Here is an 18343-nt window from a genome sequence, read left to right as displayed (position 1 = left end):
ACAAGCCCTCTGGGGTGGAGCGTTCTGAAATGCAAAAGTTGTTCCGATGTCTGTTTATTTTACTGTAATAGAGAATAAAATCTAGCTGTTTTAAAAACCCTTATTTGAATCCCACAAACTATAATTATGTTGCCAAGAGCTTTTTATATGATTTTTCTTTTTTTCCAAAGGCCCCTCTCTTGCTACACATTGAGGTATGAATTATTCATTTCTAATGTGTCTGCTGGGCTGGAAGAGCAATATTCTTGCTGCTAATTGTAGAATAGGTGTGGCTGGTAAAACAAAACTACACTAAGCCAGCCCACTTAACTTCAGGTGTACTTAGTTACATGTACAAACGCTGTAGAACCATAACTAAAGCTTGTGAGTTGTTTAGGTCAAGGGCAGTTATAGCATAACAAATGAGTGATCCCAGTTGTGACCTCTGTGCAGTGTTAAGAGATTGCAGCCTATTGAAAACAGTGTGATATCAGTTAGATTTTGCTGAATACGTTTGTGTGCACATGTATGTGATTCTCTTGTTCTCTTTTTTTACTAGAGATGAAGATTTTTCTGTGAGCTCTGTCCTAGCACCAGATGTAATACATGCAACTCGTAAAGACATCCCTTGTATATTCAGGGTACGGCTATCAATTTACTGTTAAAGACAGTAGCAATTGAACACTGGTATTCTATTTTTATAGTGAAGTATGTCATCCACACTTAATGTTTATTAAGCTATGCAAATTCTGATTTCCCTCAAAGCAAAAGTATAAAAAGTATAGAAATGTGCTGAAACATGTATAAAACCAATATGATATTCCTCCTACTGAATTAGAAAGAATGAAGTTCTCTTTCTTTTGGTGCTTCCTTGCACATGAAGTTGCCTTTTTTATTGTTATTATTTTTATTTTTATTTTTTTTATGTAATTCATTCAATCAGCTTATCCCCTACATTAAAGAAATTTGATGAATTAACTAAAACTCTGGTTTGTGAGGGTATCTCTTTAGATATCCTTTTGACAGGTACCAGAAAAGATGCTGGTCCACCTTTTTTTTCTTAGTTCTTCTAAAAGGGAGTCCCTGTAGCTGGAAGCCAGTGATACAGAATCATAGAATCTGTAAAGTTGGACGGGACCTTTAAAGACTATCTAGTCCAACTCCCCTGCAGTAAACAAGGACATACACAGCTAGATCAGGTTGCCCAGGGCCTGACCCAGCCTTGCCTTGGAAGTCTTCAGGGTTGGGGCATCAGCCACAACACTAGGCAACCTATTCCAGTGCCTCACCACCCTCACTGCAAACACCCTCTCCTGTAAGAGAGGCAGTTTTTGTAGCTTCATTTGATACACCCTGAACATCATCTCCTAGATCTGCATGTTGCTGTCATAATGTCATAGAATAGCCTATACAAAACAGTTAAGGTGGTTACTTTACATCATTTGTATAGAATATGGTGTCTTTCTTTTGTGTGTTATTTCACGTAACACGTGATGATATTGGTGACATACCAGGAGATTTTCATTTCTTTTGGATTGTCTGTTACCAGAAAGCAACACCAAATGATGCTAAACTCCAAAATATTGCCACCTCTGACTCCCCATGAAATTGAGAAAGAAATGCTCAAACTCCAACCATTTCTCCTTGGTAACTGTTTTGTAAACCAGGTGTTAGCCTGTTGTAGCATCCAGACATTGAAGTCTAAATGACCTCATCCAGTATCATAATAGCATCTCTAGTGGAGTCCTTCGGTAAGGTTTAAAATGGGTTTAAAATGCCTCTGATTCTGAAAGCACGTTTCATTATCAGTAAGTCATTAGAAATTGATGGGGGAAAGTACTTGGGACAAATTATTGCGTGCATCTAAAATTCCATTTCAGAGCAGGAGGGAGCCTTTTGCTTGCACGCACTGATTCATGTGGGAAAGGAATGTAGGATTCCTTGCCCATATTTTAGGATTCAGAATGATTAAGCAAGACTGAGTGTTTTTAAACAAAACTGCTGAAGCTTGTGCATTTTTTCGAAGTGCTGTGGCCATATTAGGTATGTGGTGCGTTGCATACCAGTTAGGTGTGTTATGGCATTTGATGTTCACGGTTCTGGGAAGCATATAATACTGACAAAGTAGTCACTTCGTAAGTCAGAGTAGTACTGACAAAGTAATCAGCTCATTTATGGAGTATGAAATAGTGGCAGAAAGGACTCATTACTGTTGCTAATTTTGTTTTCTCTGTCTGTTAAAAGGTGACAGCTTCTCTCTTAGGTTTGCCTTCAAAGTCTTGTTCTCTGCTGATCCTGACAGAAAATGAGAATGAGAAGAGAAAGTGGGTTGGAATTCTAGAAGGGTTGCAGTCTATCCTGCACAAAAACAGACTGAAAAACCAGGTCGTGCATATTCCACAGGAAGCCTATGACAGTACACTGCCTCTTATTAAAGCGAGTTTAGCTGCTGCTATTGTAGGTATGTTTGGTTTAGCTTTTATAAGAGTGTGAGAGTTGCTGAAGCTTTTAGGTGGGCTTCTGTAATAAGAATGCTGATGCTTTGAATTCCTCAGATGAATATCTCAGTAGGAAGGTATGGGGAAAAGTACCAATCTTACCCTGGTTATTCGGATTTCTCCATCATCTTGTGGTAAATAGTGGTTGCTAAGCAGATTGTTTTAGCAGTACAGCATATATACATTATACAGCGTGCTTTTGACAAGCTACATAAACTAAAGCAAAATTGATTTACTGTTGAAAATCTTTGTCCAGAAATGTTTCCAGCTGTTCAAAGAAAACAGTCTCTTTTAAAGATATGATGAAATATAGGTATACTGATAGCCCTTTTTTTTTCCTTCCTGGTTTAGATCGAGATAGAATAGCAATTGGTTCAGAAGAAGGACTGTATGTGATAGAAGTGACCCGTGACGGTAAGTTAGGCCATAATGAATGCAGTAATTATATACAGAACAGTGAGCTCCATAACTTTCAGTGCTGTTTTAATGTAGGTTACACAACAGCCCTTCAAGTACAGTAAGTATCAAAAGCACTCACTTAATTGACGAGAATGAAAAATGAATGTGAGATATAAACACTAATTTGTTCATTATCATTATATTCAGTTGACTGGCTGAAATTAAAGGGACAGGTTACTGGGCATATTCTGACACATTCTCACCTTAACTGTGTTCCCACGGTAGACAGCAAAACACTTCAGTAGTCAGAGCACGCATAGCAGCAGTTGATGCACAGTGAATTATCAGGCTCTTATTAAATAGAATTTGAACTAAGTGAGAGAAATTTGGCATGGAAACTTGTGTAACGTGCACCATCAGAGGACTTAAACTGACACTAATTAGAAATTGGGCAGCTAGTGCAAGCAACAAAAAAGTGTTTATAAGACTTTGGCCCTTAAAGCCATTGTGTACAGTTTTCTGTTTCTTACAGCTGGTAGAAATTTGACAACCCCTCACATTATGTAACTGATGATGACCAAAGTAAATGACTTGCCTGCCTTTCCATTATCTCTTTACCTCCATGACCTAATGCTTCCTTCCAAACCTGCTCTTTTCCTTCCCATTTTTAAAACACTCTACCCTCTTCTTTGAGAAAAGTGGGACTTCTTTAGCCTGTTCTTTCCCATGACTTGCCATGTCCATTCCAGAAATTCATCCAGAATAGGTTTCCAGTGTCTCAGTAAAGTGAATGCTGCTTAGTCACTGGTCAGCACAGACATACCTCTCTAACACTGAACTATCTGTCATCACAGATAAGAAATAAAGGAAGCATTTTTCCCTTTAGGCTTATATCCAGGGCACACACACAGATAAGTGAGGCAGACATGTCTTGGTATAGTAGAGAAAGCATAGAGGCCAAAAGGCTTACTAGCAGATGAGAACGAGGATGGTTAGGGGCCAAACCATATAACATATAATTTTAAATGTGGGTAAGTAAAAAAAAGTCTGTTTAATTTTGCAGTGCAGTTTCTTAAAATCTGATACTCCATGATATTTTAGTGCAGTATAAAATAAACTATTGGAGTCAAACTGAATTCATAAAATTTATATTTCTAGCAAGCAGTGAAAATTTAAAAACAAAAGAATCTACTGCTATATATCCTGTTCCAAATTGCCATTGGAAACGTTAGTTATTTCTTTCTCTTTGACTTCAGAAGCAGCCAAACGTACCTTGTGAAAACCATGCTTGCTTGTAACTGATGAAGCACTCTACATTCAGATGATATTCTAAATCCTTACTTTTTCTGGGATAAGAATTTAACATCCTTGGCTACCTGGTAGGATTGTTTTTGAGGCAAAAAGCAAAGTGTTACTGCTTCCTCTTGTTTAGAATAGGCCATTCCCCAATTCTAGGAGAAACTACTTTGTACGTGAAGACATCAGATATTTGAAATTCTTTTTCACGGTAATGAATGCCATTCCTTTCAGTAAAATTCCAGTGGTCACCATTCTGTAAGTACTTAGATATAAACATAACTTAAGATGCGAGTAATTCCAGAGATGCCAGGATAGCTTCTTGCACAGAAGAATGCATTTCATTTGAAAGGTCATTTCTTACAGAAACAATAACCACATCACAGTGCCTTGTATAAATGTGAAAACAAATCATCAGTTTTGGTTTTAAGTTAAAAGATGTTTTCCATGAGTCTTCTGCGGCCAGTTCCTGTGTGTAATGACATCTTCATACATAGTAATCTCTGTCATTTTATGGCACTTGTAATTGTCAGTGTAAATAAACTGACAGCTGCTTATATGGAAGGTCCTTGCCAGAACAAGTTGTACATAAGGCTGTTAGCTGCTGCTTGCTCAATATTGAGATCTTCAAACAGTGAAGTCTCCCCAGTTTCTGTAGGTAACCTAAATAGTCTGTAGTGTGAGATAGCTTTTCCTAATGTGTATACTAAACCTTTCCTGCTCTAATTTAAGCCAATTCCTACTTCCCCTTTACCCAGCATTCACAACACTTTTGCCTTTCCCTGTAGATATTAAATGTCCACTGGCTGTAGGGCTCTTGTATTCAGATAAGGTATTTGCCAACACTAACAGCATTCTGTATCCTCAGTTCCTAGCATTAAATACTTTACATTTCTTCTCTTTGTGTTCTGGTAATTCAGTCTTACTCCATAGTTTGCTCAAAATACTGATGTTTTTCCTGAATGTGTGGCCAGTTTCAGAAGGTACATGGTGTTACAGTGAATAAGTAATACGGATATTAGTTTTGGGGTTTTTTTTCTGAATTTACCCTAAAGGTTAAGCAACGTTATTCTGCAATGCAATGAAACTTTATCTCAATAAAAAGAATTACAAGAATGCTTTGTTTCATTGTTCTGAGAATTAATAACAGAGCATCTAACATATAATAAGTGTTCTTTGTTATTTGGTACGTGTCTGTGTTTAGATCTATTTTTGGCCATCAGTATATAATTCTGCAGTGTTTCCAGGCCTTACAGGTTTGTTGTTTAACTTACGGCAGCTCTTGTTTCCTTTGCAGTGATTGTCCGCGCTGCTGACTGTAAGAAGGTGTACCAGATCGAGCTTGCTCCCAAAGAGAAAATCATCATCCTCATCTGTGGCCGGAACCATCACGTTCATCTTTTCCCCTGGGCCACTCTGGACGGATCAGAAGGAAGCTTTGACATTAAGCTTGCAGAAACTAAAGGCTGCCAATTGATTACAACTGGAACGCTAAAGAAGAGTTCTGCGACTTGTTTGTTTGTAGCTGTTAAACGGCAGGTTTTTTGCTATGAAATTCACAGAACTAAACCTTTCCACAAAAAATTCAGTGAAATTCAGGCTCCAGGAACTGTTCAGTGGATGACAGTGTTCAAGGACAAGCTCTGTGTTGGCTACCAGTCTGGGTTCTCTCTGTTGACCATCCAGGGAGATGGACAATCTATAAACCTGGTAAATCCTAATGACCCCTCACTTATGTTCCTCTCACAGCAGTCTTTTGATGCCCTTTGTGCTGTGGAGCTCAGTAATGAGGAGTACCTGCTTTGCTTCAGCCATATGGGAGTATACGTCGATTCGCAAGGTCGAAGGTCACGCATGCAGGAACTAATGTGGCCTGCAACTCCTGTTGCCTGTAGTATGTATATGTTTTTCTGTTGCCATATCCCTGTTGCTGCTTTACTTGTCTAAAAATAATCAGCATGTATTCTATTTTGCTTCGGTTTGTCTTTCAGTGCCTACAGTTTAAGTTTTGATGAGTTAACAGGATGCATATCCTGACAGTAGTTTTGGACTTCACAATCTCATGGGCTGAGATCCTGGAAGCTGCAAGAAAAAAAGCTTTGTTTTGCTCCAGGATGCAGAATAACTAACAGTGGAATCATAGAATCATAGAATTGCTCAGGTTGGAAAAGACCTTAAAGATCATCAAGTCCAACCACAACCTAACCATACTACTCTAACAACCCTCTGCTGAATCATGTCCCTGAGCGCCACATCCAAATGGTTTTTAAACACAGTCAGGGATGGTGAATGCAAAATGTCTTGTACAGAGTAGTCCTGGATGCAGGGCAGTACAGGAATTTTGGTTCTGTGAAATTCTGCATATGTTTGGTCTGGCCAGGTTCAAAAGCAACGTGACCAAGAGTACTAAAGGATTTCAATACATGCTAGCTCCTCTAGAGAACCTAAATTGGTTCTCTTGTCTTTGGGTTATCTTCTGTGTCCTGTGTTCAAAGCACGATAGGAAGTTGGAGACTAAATGTAACTGCGACTCTGAAGGTTTATGAGGGTAACAAAATAGGTAGAAATATTGCTTGGGGCAGCTGGTTGCAGTTTTCTCCTTTTTGTTGTATTTTGAAGGAGAGAAGTTCCAAAAAGAATAGAGACTGGTGAAGGATATCTTTTCATTTGCTCTGTCCCTTTCAGGAGCCCTGGTTTCTCAGCTAGTTAGGAGAGCAGCACACACGAAACATTTTTCAGTAGTCAGAGGCAGCTCATGATAAAACTCAGATTGCTATTTGGAGCTCAAATGGCAATTAAAGTTTGGCAAATAAAGACTGAAGGCAAGAAATATCTTTTTTGTTTAAACAGTACGCAGAGCAGGTAGGTGCTCATTGGTTTGATCAGGCCAGACCCTAATGGCAGTTTGTTTAATTTTAATTGTCTCAAACTGAGATTGTTTGCTTGCTTTACTCTGACCTAGTTCTGTACAGAAGTCTGAGGAAAAGGTCCAATGAAACAATGTTGTTGCAAATTTACTTTAAAGCACCATTAGCCAAAGCTAATGTTTCCTTTTCCTTTATCAGCTTTACAGTTCTTTGTATTTCAGCCGACTAGATGTGCTAGTTGATTGTTCTGTCTGTTATTATTAGAAGCTGGTCTTACTGTAAACTATTTTATAGCTCTCTAGCATGTGCAGTTTGTTTTATTTTTTTTACAATAGTAGACAAAGGAAACTGGATTACTTCCCTTTGCATCAGCCTTGTCTTCCTTCCCAGACCTGATGTGATGGTGGCTGGTGTTTTATTCCTTATGAACTGTCCCATCAGGACACCATCAAAGTGAAAATAGTTCTTTCCCCATGGTAGCTTCTGCTGTAGCAAAGGACGTTTTAGGATTTGATGGATAATATGGGTTATAGGAGACTCCAAGGTCAGTGTAAGCACAGGCTGCTCCATTCTTTTGGGCAGCCAGTTGAGTGTGTTGGATATGAGCTGAAGGGGCTTAGGCAGCATGGGGGTGTTAGCTGCAATGTGCTCAGAGCCTGCTCAGCACTGGGAGCTGCAGCGTGGGCAAGGCCAGCGCAGATAGGGCCAGGTCTCTGGATCTGGTAAGGCTCTGCCTGGGCTGCAAGCTGGGCCATGCAGGAGCTCAGTGTTCCTGACTGGTGTTCTGTGCTCTCCCTTTATTTGTACATCCAAGCCAACCATGACCTCATAAAATCAACAGCTGACCATTAAGTCCCTTCTAGGATACGTATATATGGTAGCTATCCAAGGATTTCTTTATTGAGCACAAAAACCAGCACCAAAACACTGTTTCAGTTCTTGTAAAGAGTGTCCTGTTGGGTTATTCTCCTTTTGTTCATTGAAGCAGTTCCCAGACTATCTTTTCTCTACTAAATGCCATAAATTTCTAGTAACTGTTCTTTACATCAGGACACAGATTTTATGTGAGTAAGAGCACATTGATATGAAACTTTAGGGATCTCTGGTTTTTGTTGGACCTAAAATAAGCTTGTCTGCAGGTGCCCTTCATGCTTTTAAAAAAGGTTTAAAAGACAAAATGGATTGTGAGTCTTAACCATCGTGACATTTTGATGTTAACCCGATGAAAGCAGCCCATACGTGAATATCTAAAGCTAGATAATTGTTAGCAAAAGAGGAAGGAAATTCAGAAAAGAACTGCATCGTGACTTCATGACCCACCTCACAGATGGTGACCCTCTTTTCCCCTGCACACAGCAGATCTATGGGTAGTTTGTTGCTTCGGAAATTAAGTAATCTGCATCTGTAGAAAAGAGAGCTTCAAGCATGTTGCTTGATTCCTACCAAGTGCCAAATCAGTATGCATCTGCAAACTACAGATGGCGTTCTGTAATTTCATGAAATCATCATTCAAAGCTTAAAAATACTGGGAGGGTCAGAGGTAAATCTTTCTGTGATGCTGGCAACTGTCATTAGCAAGTCTGTTATGGCAAAAGTGTCTGTTTGACAGTGGGCCTGGGAAAAAGGCTGATGTTTTAAAATGTAGCATATACGTAGTGTAAGAAAGAGAACTTGTAACTGCTAAAATTTGCTTAAATATACATCAGGTACGGACCTCTGAAGCCACATGAGGGTTTTCTCTTTGTTCTTAAATCTATGCAGGTTGCAATTCGTCATATGTAACAGTGTACAGTGAATATGGTGTTGATGTATTTGATGTTAACACTATGGAATGGGTCCAGACTATTGGCCTGCGAAGGGTAAGTACTTTTCGTTGAATATGGAACTTAATTGGGTTAATTCCAAGTGAGATGTTCCTTCCCAGTGTATGCTAAACCTGAGTTAATTTTCTGCCTCCCCCCTCAAAACAGATCAGACCATTAAACATGGATGGCACGCTGAACCTCCTTAACTGTGAGCCACCAAGACTAATATATTTCAAAAACAAGTTTGCAGGTGAGTATTGAAGAAGGGGAGAAATGGGAAAATGATACCAAGCTGTCTGGATGATTTTGAGCAATGTTACCTTTATGTGAGATGAAACTTGTGTTGGATAATTCTGGGTCAGAATGACTCTAAGTATACAAAATTGCATTGTGATATTACAGTAGGAGCTGTCCTCAGTGTACCAGAAACATCTGACAATAGCAAAAAGCAAATGCTTCGAACGAGGAGCAAAAGAAGATTTGTATTTAAGGTTCCCGAGGAAGAGCGAATACAGCAGAGGCGGTAAGAATTTAGTTCTTTCTTTTGTAGCTGATTCTACATGATGACGTGCAGAGATTGGGAATGCTGATGGTAAAAATCACTGTGCTTTCTTTAGGGAAATGCTTAGAGATCCGGAGCTGAGGTCAAAGATGATTTCTAACCCAACGAATTTCAACCACGTGGCTCACATGGGACCAGGAGATGGAATGCAGGTTCTCATGGACCTCCCGCTGGTAAAATACATTTGGAAGGGAGGGAGATGTATGTGCACGTGCAATTGCTCAGGAATAAGAAAAGATGAAAATTTACTGTGTAGGGTTCAAATACTATCTAAGTACCAAATTTTTCTTCTAGATGTTTTGAGAAAGGTGAACCTTCCTTATTTATGTGCAGTGGCTGTAAATTCCTCTGCACGGAAATACTATTTGCTGCCTTAAGAAGGAGACACTGAGAGAAGTAGATATAATTGCTGGGAGCTTGTTGGTAGTTATGTAAATAATCAGTCTCTCCTCCTTCCTTTTTCTTGTTTGTCGCCTTAAAATAACAGAATGGATTTCCTTCCCCCTCATCCTCTCGACATTCTGGTCTCATACCACCTCCAGCAGGCTTGGAGCATGTCTTTCACAAGCTCTGTGTCCACTGAAATCCTTTTCCAGAGTGACCATTCCTCACTGCAAGGCTCCCCTCTGCTTTCTTCCTCTTCCTGTTCCTCCTCTGCTTCCCTAGCAAGGGTAGGAGTAGCTGCACGCTGTCAGAAATGAGAATGGTGTGCTTGTGCCATTTGGACAATTGCAGAGGAAAAAAAAGGGTGGGGGGCAGTGAATGCTTTGGAAGGTAACTAAAGCACATGCAAGTTTGCAGCACTATTTTTTGGTTTGCATTTAACATACACAGCAGTGTGAGCTATTTGATAGCTAAATCTCCAAGAGCAAGGTGCACAGGTACACTTCTGAGGCTGCGTCCCTTCCATTTTATAGCTGCTAGTCAGGGTTTTTCTTGTCTTTCACTAGCTTCTGTAAGGATAATGTATTCATCCTTTCAGCAGGAGGAGGAAGGAAGCAGAGCTATTGGCACAGTCGCTGCCCCTTCATAGAGGGTTAGCTGGCTGACAGGTTCCAATGGCTGCAACGGGGCTTAGTTCTTTCTCTGTCTTTCTCAGGGTTTGTGTCTGTTACTGAAAATATGTGGATGTGGTCAAGTAAGTTCAGAGTTTTTCTACCAACACCGAGTTGTAATAGCTTCAAAAGCACGGCAGAATTTTCACGAGTAGCAACCTCTAGTTGGATAGCTTCTGTTGCTGGCTAACAAAGTGTTTCATTTCAACTGCAGAGCGTCTTACCTGCTGCACAGGATGAAAAACCATGTCCGTCTACAACTAACCTCTCACGGCAGCAACAGCAGCAGAGAAGCAAAACCTATATTTCGTGGCCCTCATCAAGTAAGGCTGGAAGCAAGCTTCTAAGTTCTAAGGTGTTGTTTGTGGCTTCAACAAGAGATGTAAAACAGATGTTTTTCCTTCTCTCTCTACAGGTGGCAGTGATGTGGGGGGAGCCATGCCTTCCCGAAGTATGTCGGATCCTGACCAGGAGTTTGACAAGGAGGTAAAGGTGCTATTATTAAATGGAGACTGACAACATCCTGTCACTGTAGATTATTTTCTTCTTCCAGTAAATTAACTATCTTGGAGAATACTTCATAAAGACTGTGTTCTTTGTGGAGATATTTTCTTTCTGCAGATGTTTTCTCTGGCACATAACAAAATCTGATTGTATGTTGGATACACCAGTGCTGAAGCAAAGCTGAGAATCTTTTTATAGTGATATTTTAAGATGTATTGTGTCCTGGATTAAGCTTTGTAGACGAGGCAATTTTGTCTAATTGATGAAATGTCCTCAAAGCTCCAAGAGATGTTCTCTGGGCTATTAGCATAGAAGAGCAAAGAAGTACTACTTAGTTAAATAGTTTTCTGTGCTGCCTTAAGGAAAACTTTTTGTCTTGTAACTTGAAAAGGAATAAAATTTTAAAACGTATAAAGCTGTTTTTAGCAAATGTAAAATTATATGCCAGTAGTCACTAGTCTGAAAATGTCTGCAGAAGAGTGGTGTCCCTGAATCCAGGGAAATTATATGATTGATTTATTTATCACTCCTTGATCTGCCATGGGTGTCGCTTCTTGCAAGCTTTGTTGAAATGCTGAGTGGTGGCTACCTTGCTTTTTCCAGAAGCCAGATCTGTGCAGGATGCCAAGTCTCGAGTTCTGATCACAGCCATTCTCAGACTTCCTGTATCACCTCATTGAGAGAATGCTTATCACCATTAAAAGAAGCATGCTAACATGGGACTCTCTCACCTTAGGCATTTCTAAAACTATCTTGATTTATGAAAGGTGCTGATGATAGAGTGTCCCAGTTGCCTGTTGTTCTGTAGCATCCTTCTCAAATTTGGTTATGCATATTGCTCTACTTGCTGTTTGTAGGCACAAGTTGTTATAACGTGTTCTTTTTTTGATAGACCTTGCAGATTCTTGGGACATCTTAAATTTAATAAGCAGTAGATTGTAACTTGGAAAAGAATTATCTAATACCACCTTCTACTTGTATACTACTTTTCCTCACGTGGCTTTATCGCAGCATGATCTGGTTCGTCTTGTTACAAAGGGTCTTACTTTGTTTGAGCCATGCAAAGCCTTATGAACAGCATCCTTGTAGGATGTTACCTTTCAATCCATTTACAAAATATGTATTCCCTTTCTTGAAAATAACTAGCTGCTATAGTACCACTGTTTCCTGTGCAGTATTTTGTAAGCTGTGAATTTGTGCAGTGCTCACAGTTGTAGCTCACCAAAATAGTGGGAAACCTGCCAGCCATCCTGTTGAAGTGAGACCAGCCTGTGAAGGCAGATATCCAACAACCAATCTAATGCTGGGGAAATAACTGAATAGGCTGTCTCTGTTAGATACTGACGGAGGGCAGCTCCAGTAAGTATATTCTGTTTCTAGACCTCCGTCCAGCCTGATAATTGGCAACCTCCACTCTTTTGTCAGGCACAGCACATGCTTGTCTTTGTTGCTGGCGCTGTTTGGTAAACAGTTTGTGTGCTCATTTCCTTCCTCCTCACCAAACTGAAGATGATTTCACTGTCATTGTTTACGTGTTTATATGGACAGATAAACCTACTCCTTGGCTATAAAAATGGCTTTAAAAGCTCAGGCTGGTGAACACAGACTAACAATGAACAGATGGATGTGTTCTATCAAGGAGGCTTTGCAGTGGTTGTAGTAGAGGAGCCTGAGCTATAGCAATTTCCACGCACTTTGCCATACTTCATATTGTATTAGAAGAACCACACTAAGGCCTGTTAAAGATAATAGAAGTATTTGCATTAGTGTTTAGCTATGAAATGAATGTAGTATATGCTATGTGGTAGGTGTTGCTCTCCTTTATTTTTTGAGCACCTTGAAAGCTTTTGAGTGCACGGAATTGATCTTAAGTAAGTGTAATTTTTTAATGTTTCTCATTAACAGCCTGATTCAGACTCCACCAAACACTCTACTCCATCCAACAGCTCAAATCCCAGTGGTCCCCCAAGCCCCAACTCTCCTCATAGGAATCAGCTCACGTTAGATGGACTGGACCAGTCAACCTGCGACGCATAACACTACCGCTCACACCGTTCTGGCTTCGGTCACCCGCTGCTCCACAGAGCACTCAAGAGCAGGGCAAAGCTGTCTCAGATGCTAGTGCCAAGACTGACACCGAATCTCTAGTGTTGTACAAGAGTAATTATATATCCAGATTGTAGATACAAACTATTGAAATGAAGAAAATTCTTTACTAAATAGTAATTGAGCTTTTTATGCAGAATTGTTCACTGCTCGGTTACGGTTGATTCCTTTCTGCACAGCTGTGACACAGTTTTATTGCATAGGAGCATTTGAGGCCACCAGTAAATATTGTTATTCTTACGCTGAAAAAGAAATAGAGAGAGATACTGATAATGTTGCTACAATATCAGGAATATTATTTTTCTATAGAATGATGTAATATCTCATTAGCAGGAAATCCTTTTAGACACGATTTGGACCTCTGGATAGGAAACGCAAGCAGTCTAGTTACATCCTCAGAAAAAATACACTTCTCCCTTTTTCCCGTAATGGTTTGTTTCCTAAATCTTAAGGAGAATGCTAGGAAGCTGTCGGTTGTTCCCAACATCAGTAGTATCACCAGGATGTCAAATAAAAGCTGGTTATAGTCTTGTGGCCTTTTAATTCATTTAGCCATTACAAACTCAGCTGCGTAACAGTCTTTCTATCTTTCTACCAACTTTTTAGTCTTGTACATAGGACTACTACCGGTTATCTTCTACCCACACCCCGCTTGTTAGTCCTCATCAATCCCAGTCATTAGTCAGGGCTTTTAAAGTGTTGATAATTACTGCTGTGAAGAGAATTTTACTCATAGTTCCTGCCTATCTCCTTCTGAGAAGTCGTTTCTCCCGGGCTTTTTGGTGTAAGGACACACTACGTGGTTAGCTGGCAGGCCTTCTGGTGGACGCGTTGCCCTTGAGGGCTGCTGGAGCTAAGGGACTCTCGCACTAAAACGTCAATCTGGTTTATTGGTTACCAAAGTGGAATGTGAAGGATGTGTAACTGGGGGTGCTGCTTTTCTCATTAAATGTATCCTCATCTGCATGAAGACCCCATGATTATTAATCAAGTATTGATCATGTAGAAAAATGCACAACACACTCCTGTATATTTTGCTATGGCCCACGTGCAGTGGTGATGTTTTGCGTGTATATTTAATCTCATGCTTCCATGTATTATACGTTTAGTAATCAAAAGATCTGTGACCATGTTTCATTAAAAGCTTGTAATTAATTCAGTGGCTGGCATATCCAGTTTGTCATTGTCACACTAGTGTGCCTTCTGTGCCAATTTTATGACAGTTGGATGTCACTTATTTAAAATTTGGTTTCAATGGGCTAATGATATACCAATGGCTAATGTTCTTTTCTGAAACACTGTATAGGACGTGCACTTATCTTTAGTTAAAACTGAGTGTTCTAGTCAACATTTAATCCTGTTACGTTAAGTGTTGGACAGTACTTGCTCTTTTCCTCAGATTATTGATAAAGGGGCTCAGTTAGAGCTGGACACTACTGCTTTGGGGGTTTTCTGGTTTTTACTTTTTTAATGTAAGTCTAAGTCTTTGTAATTATTGAATTGTGAGAACATTTTTGAACAATTTACCTGTCAATAAAGCAGAAGAGGGAGGTTTTAAAGTTCACAGTCGTCTGTCTTGACATCTGGAAACAGTCCACCACTGACACGTGCTGTCGTCTTGTGGTAACTTCACTTTGCCCATGAAAGCTGAAATATACTCTGAAGCCCCATACCTGAATGCTACAAGAACGGTGCGTGTTTCTGCATGTAGATGTGTGCACTGGAGCAGCGCAGGGCCTTTTGGTGAAGTACAGTGCTGAAATGTGCCCTCAGATTGTGCTCAAGTAGCTATGGCAGCAACACAGTGGCACAGTTAATTCATTTCAAATGATTCGGATCCTTATGGCCAAAGCATTCACGCTGGCACTGCTGCCCAGAGAGCTGTGGGTGCCCCGACCCTGGAGGTGTTCAAGGGCAGGAGGGATGGGGCCCTGGGCAGCCTGAGCTGGCGGGCAGTGTCCCTACACTGAGGGAACTGGATGGTCTTTGAGGTCCCTTCCAACCCAAACCGTTCTATGCTTACGAGGAGGCTGCAGGATCTATTTGGACATCTGAAGTGAGGTAAAATAATAAATACTTCACGTGTTTTCAAAGCAATAAGTGCTGAAGAAACACTGCAGACATCTCAAGGAGAGATGTGTGAATGGTGCCCCACGCACAGCGCTGAGGGTGACGGTAGGATCGAGGGCTGTGTGCCGGAAGCCTTCCGACAAGCATCCATGCTAATCAGCCTTTGACTTTTACAAAACGTTTCTCCCGCTCTTGAGTTGATTTTTCTCCTCACACTGAGGACTTCAGATGACAACAAAGTCTTTAATTATGGGGGTATTAAATCAGAGCACTCAGCAGTGCCAGGGCTCGCTCATAATTCAAGCAGGAGAACGTTTCTAGAAAAGCAAATGAATGGCTCGGTAGGAATGCATTATTTATTTCTTCCTTCCCTTCAAATGTGGCTGAGCAGAATTCCTCTCTGTGTCCCCACCACCGCACTTCTCAGATCTGTGGTTACCTTAAGAGTTTTCCTGAGCCCTCAGGAGAACTTTGAGAAATGTGGAAATTCAGGGCTGGAAGCAGAATGTTCTTCTGACGGTGCGCTCTTCTCCCTGGAGGCTGCCGGTCTCATATCACAAGTAAGGAGTTCGGTTATGCAAAGAATGAAGATAATTTGGTCTCTGACACTCACGGAGGCATTACCTCAGTCCCTGATGGAGGCACTGATGGACGTGTTACTCGTCAGGAAATTTTGGTCGCCTGTAGCACAGCACCTTGACACAAGGCTGCGTGTTTTGGAATGCCTTCTGGTGCCCCTCGCTGCCCAGAGCTGAACCAAGCTGCCAACACCTCTGTCTGCAGCACTGCTGTGCTGAGAGCAAGCAGCTTCTTCAGTGGGTGCAGCCTGCTGCGGTGTGTGTTAGTGAATGCTTGCTTCGTAGAACCATTTGAGTTGGAAGGGACCCTTAGAGGCCATCCAGTCCAACCCCCTGCGCTGAACAGGGACACCCACAGCTCCATCAGCTGCTCAGAGCCCCGTCCAGCCTGACCTCGGCTGTCTGCAGGGATGGAGCACCCACCACCTCTCTGGGCAACCTGTGCCACTGCCTCACCGCCCTCATTGTAAGAAACAACAGACGTTTTTCTTCTATCACAGTTAAGTCGCAGCGACTTCAGTGTGGAAGTGCCGAACAGCCAGCGCAGTGATCGCTTGTCACAAGGTCAGCTCGGGCATCCTTTGCTTAAGAATGTTAAGAGCTGGCACTGGTAGCGTGCAGCACTGAGAAATGGGAGCCTTGAGGGGAAAAGAAGGATGTGGGAACTGAACTGCACCCTCAGGAGAGCCAAGTGTCACACCGTGACCCCAGCCCATGTGCTACGCTGAGCCTATCTCCAAGGAGGGAAGAAGAAAAGAGCTGTAGCCGTGGCTGCTGGGCTACTGGAGCAGCTCGTGTTCCAGTTTGCACCCACCTGCTCTGGGCAAGGCAGCTTCAGAGCTTCAGTAGCAACAAGGCAGCAGAAAGAATTCACCTGCTCAGGTCTGACCATCCATAGCACGCTTTGTGGTCTTCCTCAGCTGCTCACACACCTGCAGACGCAGTTCCCAGCTTCAATTCCACTCCTCAGCAGCCTCGTGCTCCTCTCCGCCTCCACCGACAGGCTCAGGCAGGCCGGGCCGACGGCTGGCAGTGCAGCAGCAGCCCCTTCCCGAGGGACGGGGAGCCGAGGGGCGATGTGTGCGCGGCCCTCAGCTGCGTCGGCGCTGCGGGGTCTGGCAGAGCTCAGCCTGCCCACGGCAGCGGGGTGAGCCGAGGACAGCGCAGCACCGCGGGACGTGCTCCGCTAAGAGCAGCTGCAGTGCTGCAGCCAACCGCAGGAGGAACACGAACTCAGGAATCGGCCGTTCCCCGGCCTTGCAGTAAATATTTTCCCCGCTCCCCGGTAAGATGCAGCACTTTTATTTATTTTTTTATTTTATTTTTTTTTGTCACCTGACTGCACGGGGAATGCGGATTTATTGGTTGTTTTATCATAGATAAAGCCCCCAGATTCCTGCAGCACCGCCCGCTTCCAGCTCCTTACGCAGTGCTGCTCTGTATTCCCGGGAGGAAGAGCGGCACGATGGGCACTGAGCTCTGAATGCTGATGAGAGGTGAGGGCCGCTGCCCCGCAGCAGCTTCTCCTGCTCCTTCCCTCCAGCAGCGCCCATCTCATCCCTCAGCTGCTACATAAAGCGCAGCGGGCCCGGGCTGGTTGTCGGCTCCGTGACGTTTTGGGCACTGCCGCACGCCCGAAGCTGGAGCTGCCCGGCTGCGGGTCGCCCCGCATCACCCCGAAGGTGGGCACAGCCCGGCGAGTTGGCGTCCATTAACCCCTTCGCTGCTAAAGGCCCGGGAAGCGGTGACTGCCGAGCCCCGGCCATTAGCGACAATGCGCTCTGCATCAGCCTGTCTCGTTGGGACCCCGACCCTCAGCACCGAGAGCACAGCAAGCCAGGGCTCTGGTTGTCACACTATCTGCACGAGAAACCCCTCGTCTACATGAGATCCCGGCAGAGACTGCGCATCCCGAAGCCCCCCGTTACGCTGCCGGGGGGCGGTGTGCTGTACCGGAGGGCGGTGTGTTGCGGCAGCTCCCGGCTGCCCCTCACTGTCCCCCCCCGCACCGCCCAGCGCCGTCGCCCCGTTGTGTGCAGAGCCCCCCTCCCCGCAACGCTCTGCGTGAGCGAGCAAACGGCTCCCGAAGGAACAGAACAGAGCGTGCTCAGCGAGCGCCCTGACAGAAATTGATCTGGGCTTTAATTAAAGCCTCTGTTGTAAGTGACCTCGAGCTGCTAATGCGTTTTAAGAATGAAGCCCGGCAAGCAGCACAGCCCCGCGCAGAGGGGTTTAGGGGCCGTGCTGAGGGCAGAGCAGCGGGGACAGCCCTGAGCCCCGCAGCCCGCGGCCCCTCGGAGCTGCTTGCAGTGCGCTCCGACGCCCGCAGCCGCAGCAGGGCTCTGGTTCGGCTCATGCTGCCTCCGGATCCTTTGAGAAGGATTATGTCTTCCAGAGACTCGAACAAAACACAATGCACTTAAAATAGCTACTTCCTTATGGAAATGCCAACGAGCCCTGCTGAAAACCCAGCAGAGTGTAAATCTGCATACATTTGCATCTATTTCCATACCTTCAGGCTCGCCCATTAGACTCCATGTGTAAAGAGCTGGTGCCTGTGGGCACCCGAAGGCGTGTGGCACCAAAAACATCACCAGGGCCACCCCGTGCCAACGCTGCCCCAA

At 43.1% G+C, this 18343-nt stretch overlaps 1 protein-coding gene across 10 annotated transcripts in view; it reads left to right on the top strand.

The window, feature by feature from the left end:
* Positions 1-14633, top strand: part of CDC42BPB (CDC42 binding protein kinase beta) — an 86117-nt gene extending 71484 nt beyond the window's left edge. For 3 of the 10 annotated variants that reach the window (XM_040701294.2, XM_040701288.2, XM_025150875.3), the window contains 12 exons: positions 539-620; positions 2224-2440; positions 2829-2891; positions 5470-6066; positions 8801-8898; positions 9010-9094; positions 9247-9367; positions 9462-9579; positions 10506-10544; positions 10676-10784; positions 10877-10947; positions 12871-14633. In XM_040701294.2, coding sequence (XP_040557228.1) covers positions 539-620; positions 2224-2440; positions 2829-2891; positions 5470-6066; positions 8801-8898; positions 9010-9094; positions 9247-9367; positions 9462-9579; positions 10506-10544; positions 10676-10784; positions 10877-10947; positions 12871-13002 — 1732 coding nt within the window. In that variant the 3' untranslated portion in view covers positions 13003-14633. The remainder of the gene's footprint in view (positions 1-538; positions 621-2223; positions 2441-2828; positions 2892-5469; positions 6067-8800; positions 8899-9009; positions 9095-9246; positions 9368-9461; positions 9580-10505; positions 10545-10675; positions 10785-10876; positions 10948-12870) is intronic. The other 7 variants (XM_040701295.2, XM_040701292.2, XM_040701290.2 and 4 more) reach the window with 3 other exon arrangements.
* Positions 14634-18343: the final 3710 nt, after the last annotated feature.

Source organism: Gallus gallus, chromosome 5, assembly GCF_016699485.2.
Source record: "Gallus gallus isolate bGalGal1 chromosome 5, bGalGal1.mat.broiler.GRCg7b, whole genome shotgun sequence".
In the NCBI taxonomy this organism is placed as follows: Eukaryota; Metazoa; Chordata; class Aves; order Galliformes; family Phasianidae; genus Gallus; species Gallus gallus.
Note: the sequence above shows the minus strand (reverse complement) of the source record. Positions and strands in the feature narration are given on the sequence as shown.